The 8462-nt window shown below is 34.0% G+C and overlaps 1 protein-coding gene across 1 annotated transcript; it reads left to right on the forward strand.

The window, feature by feature from the left end:
* Positions 1-418: 418 nt before the first annotated feature.
* LOC140866843 (probable 2-oxoglutarate-dependent dioxygenase AOP1) lies at positions 419-2238 on the forward strand. The gene is made up of 3 exons (XM_073271899.1): positions 419-805; positions 1314-1635; positions 1828-2238. Exons 1-3 carry the CDS (start codon positions 432-434, stop codon positions 2074-2076), a joined length of 945 nt encoding a protein of 314 aa, XP_073128000.1. The 5' UTR covers positions 419-431; the 3' UTR covers positions 2077-2238.
* Positions 2239-8462: the final 6224 nt, after the last annotated feature.

Below are 8462 nucleotides of genomic sequence, written 5' to 3' on the forward strand. Positions count from 1 at the left end.
ATACAAGCAAACAATAAAAAGACTACTCTATTCTTATTAGCTAATAAATAAAAAAACCTAATAATAATAATATAATTTAATATAATCTAACAGTTGCGACGCTAAAACCGTCGCAAATGTCGAAATTTTTTTGTAGTGCATGCATGTTAGATCCTTGGATATGTTTTTTTTTTTTGTAAGTCTGAAAAATATTGCAAATACACCGAGAACGTTTATATCTTTTTTGACAGGGAGAACGTTTATATCTGGTGTAGATAACATGATGCGCTTAATAGAAGTCAAAATTTCATTAAAAAAAAAAAAGAAGTGAACTTTGACATGACGTTTATGAATAAAAGAATTAAAATAAATAAAGAGGTACTCGCAGATGATAAATATTATTTTCTTCATCCTCCAACATCAATCGACAGATCCAATAGTCAAAAGCAAACATGGGCTCCGAACCTATCCAGCTTCTTCCCATCATCGATTTCTCCCAACTGAAACAAGAAAGCAAATCCCCCAACTGGGAATCTGTGAAGAACCAAGTTCGGTTCGCCCTGCAGGAATTCGGCTGCTTTGAGGCCACATTCGATCAAATCCCTCGGGATCTCCGAGACTCGGTGATTCAAGGGTCGAGGCAGCTTTTCGAGCTCCCTTTACAGACTAAACTTCGCAACAGCTCAAATAAGCATTACCATGGATACATCGGCCAGCATGCTCTCGTGCCACTTTACGAAAGCTTGGGAATTGATGATGCACTCGGACATGGGAGCATCGACAGATTCACGAATCTTATGTGGTCTGAAGAAAACCCTGATTTCAGGTACCAACGTACTAATAATTTTGTATCATGTTATCCAAAACAATATTGACAAATTTCTTTAGTTTATAAATATTTTCTTTACACGGAGGAATCGGAAATTTAAAAATTACTAATTCTTCTTAAGCGGATTGCATTATATTAGATATTTTGAAATTCAAATGGAAATCTTTTTATTCAGATATATATATCATTTCCCATACCAAGATTTGGTTTGAAACATAAATTGTAACTTTGAGTATGAGTGAATTAGACTCAAATATTTTTAGACATTAATTCGTATATTGTTTCTCTTGTCAAGGAACTGTAATCCATGTAATGTTTTGATATTGCTCGCCTCTACATGAATACCAATCCCTTGTACATACTCCCTGTTTGATTCTTCATCGTTTTAGCTTAATTCGTTATGTGGGCTTCAGTTATATATATTTTGTTTTTTCTCCTAATTGTAAACCATTTAATTTCTTCACCAAAATTGTTGGTGTCATAATTTTCGACGTACGATTGGTAGCAAGAGTATTCGATCATTCACGGAGAAACTAGCTGAATTGGATCAAATTGTGCGTAAGTTAGTTCTCGAAAGCTTGGGGCTGGAAAAATATATAGATGAGCACATAGAGTCAACAAATTACCTGGTCCGCGTTCAGAAATATGATGCCCCCAAAAGCCACGAAACCGAGATTGGCTTAACAGCGCACACAGATAAAAACATGGTGACCATATTGTATCAAAATGAGGTGGACGGACTGGAAGTGCAGAAAAAAGATGGACAATGGATCCTCGTGGAGCCTTCTCCGGACTCTTTCATTGTCATGATCGGACAAGCTTTTTACGTAAGTGCACACCATGCAAAATTCATTTCAACTACTTTTCCTTTCGTGCTTTATCACGATCCATAGTTATTGTATTAAGATCCAACGTCTTTAATGCTTGGATTGTGTATATATATATATATATATTAGTATATATCAATCGAACTGTATGGACGATAAAATAATTTCCTTGTAATATAATTTATTACAAAGGCATGGACGAATGGAAGGATGCATTCTGCGCACCACAGGGTTATGATGAAGGGAAGCGTGGCTCGTTATTCAGTAGGACTATTTTCGGTATCAAAAAAAGGTCATATTATCAAAGCCCCCCAAGAAATGGTCGATGAAGAGCATCCTTTGCTGTTCAAGCCCTATGATCATTTTGAGTTCGTTAATTTCTTTTACACCCCGGAGGGTTTGAAATCATCCGATGCTCTAAAGGCGTATTGTGGGGCTTGAATTTTCAGAGGAAGTCGTGTTTAGAGCGTGCATGATTTAATAATATATATATGAAATATTTGTCAACCATGTCTTGTAAGTTTCATTGATGTTGGTCTATGTTACAGCTAGCATGAGTGCTACTATTGATCCATTTTATGTTACATCGTGTGAACATCTTAATTCAAAATAATAAAAAACATTTTAATTGACATATATATCTCATATTATTTGTTTTGAATTCATATGAGCCAAGTTTCATCTTAATTGTTGTTTTTAATTGGTATAAGCACATGGTTCCATACAAAAGATACGAAGGTGCAATTGGATTTATAGGGGTTTATACAATATTATTGTACAAGTATAGATAACATGATATTACTATATAGCATTGATAAATCACAACTAGCTAGTCACAATCTCGAAAAAGATTACACAATCCTTCTTTAAATTCAATAAAATTATTTCAAAAACATTTTTTTTACTAAGTTTTAAAACTATACTATTTCATAATGTCATGTCTCGGGTTCAGGTCCACGCTTGCGCCACTACACAATAGGTCCCTATAGCAACTACTTCTTATTCGTCCTTGCTTTACAAAAATTATTAACCCAAGTTGCTATATAATTTCATTGTAATTCATTCTAAACTTATTTTAAATATTTCATATTTTCCATGTGGGATAGGTGTATCACAATCACCTCTCTTTCAGAACGCGACGTCCTCGTCGCGACCTGACCACTCTATCCACCAGCACCAGGAATCTAGAGGTGGCTTCTGCAGGTTCAAGAGGTGGCTCCTGTCATGTAGCACTTTGCCCCACGGGTTCAAAAGGTGGCTTCCACGCACGTAGCACTTTGCCCCGCAGTCTAGAGGTGGCTTCTGCGGGTTCAAGAGGTGGCTCCTGTCATGTAGCACTTTGCCCCACAGGTTCAAGAGGTGGCTTCCATGCACGTAGCACTTTGCCCCGCAATCTAGAGGTGGCTTCTGTGTGTTTAAGAGGTGGCTCTTGTCATGTAACACTTTTTCCTATAGGTTCAAGAGGTGGCTTCCACACATGTAGCACTTTTTCCCGCATAACACTAGCTTCCACGCACGTAGCACTTTTGATGCGATCATGGATGGCTCGCATGTTGATCAAGTAACTAAGGATTCCTTGGAAATGCCACGTGGACCAATTACGAGAGGACGAGGGAAGAAATTCAAGGAAGCACTTCAATCATTGATGATAAATTCACAAAAGGGCGTTGCAATACTTGATATTCAATTTGGAGGATGTTATAACCTTATTGAGGTCAAAGGATCGGAGGTCAAGAAAGTGAAGAAACTGAAGGTCAAAGTCGAAGATGCGGCGCGCCCGCGCCGTCCTATGTAGCGCCCGCACGACGTACTTTTACACACACCGAAGGTGTTTGTGTGTGAGCGAGATATTAAGTTTATTTTTGGTATTTTATGCTGTTTTTGAGTTTTTTATTTCTACTAAAAAACTTTTAGGAGATATTATTATATCTTTAGATATATTTTACGATATCTTTTATTATTTTTTAGTAGTATTATAAATACAACAAACATTCATTATTGAATACAATTTAAGATTTAAGATTTTTTATTATTCAATACATAAAATTTTCCCTAGAATTTTTTTATTGAAGCTTTGTGCTTTATTCAAAATCAAACTTATCAAAGTTCATACTTTGTGGCGTTTGTCGATTGATTATCCTCGTGGGTTGTCATAAACAAGTTTTCTAAAGGTTTCGTTGTGATCAATTATTTTCTTCGTGGTTGTTTGTTGCTAGTTTCAAGTAAACTAGAGATGAATAATCCAAAAATTTTACTTGATTCAAGATTGGGCAAATTTCTTGATTTCTTTTGTTTATTGGATTGATGGTACGATTTTAATATAGTCGTGTTTGTCTTCCATACATTAAGAATTCATATCAACTTTTCCCCGCATAACACTTTTTTCTTCTTGCTGATGACCGTCTCTGATACAACACCGGAAATCTAGAGGGGTGTGGCTCCCGTCATGTAGCACTTTGTCCTACAGGTTCAAAAGGTGCCCCCCACGCACGTAGCACTTTGCCCAGCATAACACTTATTTCTCAGGGTTCCTGCTGGTGGCCTTCTCTAATACTATTCTGTCATGCCCCGGGCCTAGGCCCGCGCCTGCCCAACTACACAATGGGTCCCTATAACAATTATTTCGTATTCGTTCTCGCTTTACGAAAATGATTAACCCAAGTTACTATAGAAGTCCATTATAATTAATTATAAACTTATTTTAATTTTTTCATTTTTTCCATGTGGGATAGGGATATCACACATAAATCATAAACCGTAGGGCAACTATACCTTGGTCAATACACCTTTCAATTCAATAAAAAAATATTTTACTAAAATTTAAAAAAAACAACTATGATTGGTTAACTATAATTAATAACTTTATTATATTTCAAAAATATAAAATAACTCACATATTTTTAAAAATAACTTATTATGTTAAAAATCTGTCCACGTTAAACTAATAAGTCTCATGTGCTAGGATATTCTTCACCAAAAACAAAAATCCTCAGCTTATAACTCTACGTTAGTATTTGCGGAAACCATGCAATTAAGAAAGTGCGTACTACTCCAAAATATATATATATACGTGCTTGTTAGATTAGAATGCTTGTGGCCGAAGATCAAAGACTGAAATGGACAAAAGAAACTGGAAGTTAATACATGAAAACCATGAATTGATTGAAAAAATAAAATAAAAATATAAATTATATAAGTTACATAATTAAAAATATAATTTTATCTATTACTCGTACACGTCTCGCCTACCAGAAACAATGAAATGAAAATTCCAGTCAATAATTGGCGATATTTTATGTACACCAGACACCAGTTATCAGTTTCTACCAAGGAAGTGTTTGGTAGAGATTCTACAAAGTATTTTAGTTTTTAGGTGCTTAGAAGTATTTTTGAGTGTTTGTGAATTTTAAATATTTCTGCTTTAGCTTCTACAACTTTTATCCAAAAACAAGAATCTAAAATTTGATGCTTTTTTTAGTTTCTGTTTTTTTGTTTAAAATATAAAATTACAAGTTGACATATATATCCTTAATAAACTTATCATATTACATATGATTTTATTTTTTTTAAAAAAATATTTTTTTATTTTATATTATTATTACAAGTATTTTTTTAAAAAAATATTTTTTTAATTTTACATTATTATAACAAGAATTCTTTAAAAAAATATTTTTTTAAAATTTTACATTATTACAAGCATTTATTTAAATATAAATATTTTCATACATTTTTGTACATATCTTGTATATTTATACAAATTTTTTCATTTTTAATATTTTTATTTTTATTAATCTTATATATGTTTTCAAGTATTCATCTTATAAAAAATAAAATATTTTTATACAAAATTCATAATTTAAAATAATATATAAACTCATTTTTTATAGTGTGAGTATAAAAAATTAAATAATCAAATAAGTGTATGATTGTCATTTAGTTAAAAAAATTAAGCTTGGAAGCAATTATTCTTCAAACACTAAACTTTAGCTTGTATTAGCTTTCAACTTCTATTTTCAAACACTCCCTACTTTAGCTTCTCATCAACTTCAAAATAATCTCTACTAGAATCACTTTTAATTAAGAAAAGCTCTGCAAAACACTTCCTAATTAGAACAAGATCAAATTATTTTAAATAAATGTATATTTTATTATGAGTAATTACTGAAAAGAAAAAAATTTATTATAATATAAAAGTTGACTTCCCTTGCTCAAAAAAAAGAAAAATAAGGCCGCCTTCCGATAATAATAGAACTAGTAGTAAGATTTAAAATACAAATTCTCCGGATCCTTAGAGTAACTAGCACTTCATTAAATCCAATAAAAATTTGCGTTAGTAGTCGATCCATTTGATTAATTATTGTCAATTAAATATTTAACAGAAACAAAACAATAATCATTTTTAAATACTACTCGTTTTTGGTGAACGGACAACCTCTTAAACAAATAATCATACAAGGAACTTGTTATTAAAAACACAAAAAAAGTACTTCGTCACAAGAACAAGAACCATGAGTTGGTGCCGCTTGATTAGGGATTTGTCTCTAGAAAAACTATTTTTTTTATTCATTAACTTGCATTAATTTCCATTTTGGTCCAATTAGGGGCGGATATACCGTGTGATGTGGCCCCCCAAAAATTTTTAGAAGTCTTAGTATGATATATGTATTTTTTTGTTTATTATATATATATATATAGTTAATATATTCTACTAGTTAGATATGTGTAGCCTAGTTGGTTAGGTAGTTGAAATTTGGAAAAGGTGCAGGTTGAATTTCCACACCTACATTTTAAATTGTATATTTAGGTTAATCCATTGCGGTTTGTACTTCATTTTCAATTTTTTAAATAAAATTTATTTGCTTTTATTGAGTCTAGCGGGTTAATTAGTTGTTAATTGTATAAATTTTTTTGACCAATTTTAATCTCTATTATTGAACTAGCATTTATTTAGGTTACTGAAACTTTTTTTTTTTTTTTTGTGTATTAACGTTATGTGTGACATCTTCCATAAACTAAAACTTAAATTTTTAAATTTTATTTTCAATCATTCTTTTCGTATTGAAAAAATTTAGAAAATTAATAAAAATAACAATATTTCAGGATTTTATATTAAATTTTAAAATAAAGTGTAAATGACTAAAGTTTTAGGAAATTAACGCACATACCACAATTCTGAAGGAACGAAAAATGACGACCCTCGCTGAAAATTGGTAGGAACGAAAAATGACGACCCTTGCTGAAAATTGGTAGCTCTGTCATTTCGGACACTGCCATCACCTAGTATGCGGCCCCCTCAAAGTTACAATCCTAGATCCGGCCCTAGGTCCAACACGTATCTAAAGATTGCTCTTTGTTCACTAAATTTAATTTTTTTAGAATTAATAGTAAAATGAAACCACAAATTATTGATGTGCCATTAGAAATTTCTACATGTCTATTGACATACAAAAAATTTGGACCAAAATAGTTAAAATAAAAACCAATATATGTAAATCAAATCTTAAATTTAGTGGACATTTAACCCGAGTATTTTGAGAATTATGAATTTTCATAGAAAAGTCGATTTACGAGCGCATAGACGGGACTGTGGTTGAACGAGATAAAAGTTTTTATCGAAATTTATATCTATGGTTTTTAAGAGCCCAAACTAATTATTTTTAGATTTAATTTATAGAAATGTGTAGGTTTTATATATATAGGTTTAAAAGCTCATTTTTCACTTTACTAGGTCATTTTAAAGGTTTTTAGGGCACTTTCGAATTTGGACCTTCACTTGTTACAAAAATTTAGAGGTATTTATTGTCCAAAATGTCATGTTGGGCTAGTTCTATTTTATTTTAAGGCCTCATTGCCAATTAATAAGTACGGCCCTAAGCCCATTTATATTTAAACCCAAAAGTAAGCACTCATACATCTCATTCCCTTCTTCATCCTTTCCACGATACACATTTTTCTTGGAGCTCAAGCTTTTAGCTGACTTCCGTCCCACACCTTGCACACACCTCACAAATTTTTGAAGAAAATCTCAAGATTTTTGAAGTTCCGATCATCCCGCCGCGTTTTTCGCACCCGTATCTCTCGTTTCTTGATGAAGGCATGTTGTATCTTCTTTGCTCACCTATTTAAATCGACATAGCCTTTGTTTTAGTTTTTAAAATCGTGTGGTTGCATTTTTATGTGGATTTGGAGATCAAGATTTAAGATATCATGCACCTTTTTATCTTTTTATGCATTGTGGCTTGGTTTGGGGTGTTTCTAGCTCACGACTAGCTCAAGCAGCTTCTGCCCTGGGTACGGTGGTTGGGCTAGGTCCCTTAGGGGTTGGTTTCTTGGCAGAGCTCAGCCCGAAAGTGGCTAAGAAAGGGTGGCCGAGAATTTTTTGATGGTTTTATGTGCAGGGGACGTTGCGCAGGGCATGGGTTTAATGGCCACGGTCAAGCCATGCATGCCATGGCTCAGTTTGTGGTCTGGTCTAGGAGGCCCGATAGGACCTTGGGGTGGTCCTGCCAGCGAGGCTCCGGCCAAGGGTGGCCGGAGCTAGGAGAACGAACAGATGGAGTAAAGCTGCACAGGCTGTAGGCGAGTTGAGTTTTGGGTTGTGTTTGTCCCTCACGACCAACCCATGCAAGCCATGGCTCGAGCCATGGCCACTCCAAGGTGGTCCGGCAAGACCTAGGGGTGGTCCTGACGGCGGGACTTTGGCCAGGGGTGGCCGGATCAGGGTGGCCATGAGGTTCTAGTAGGGGCTGTGCGTGAGTTCTAGTTAGTTAGGGCTTACTTGGCTTGGGTCGGGCAGTCCGGGCAGGGCTCGGGCAAGGGATGTTCGG

The sequence above is a fragment of the Henckelia pumila genome, chromosome 4 (assembly GCF_033568475.1).
Source record: "Henckelia pumila isolate YLH828 chromosome 4, ASM3356847v2, whole genome shotgun sequence".
NCBI lineage: Eukaryota > Viridiplantae > Streptophyta > Magnoliopsida > Lamiales > Gesneriaceae > Henckelia > Henckelia pumila.

Excerpts from the sequence above, each read along its gene's own strand:
- LOC140866843 (XM_073271899.1), top strand. The coding sequence starts at position 432 with ATGGGCTCCGAACCTATCCAGCTTCTTCCCATCATCGATTTCTCCCAA. Across the intron at positions 806-1,313 it reads GAAGAAAACCCTGATTTCAG|CAAGAGTATTCGATCATTCA; the intron begins GTACCAACGTAC and ends TACGATTGGTAG. Across the intron at positions 1,636-1,827 it reads TGATCGGACAAGCTTTTTAC|GCATGGACGAATGGAAGGAT; the intron begins GTAAGTGCACAC and ends TTTATTACAAAG.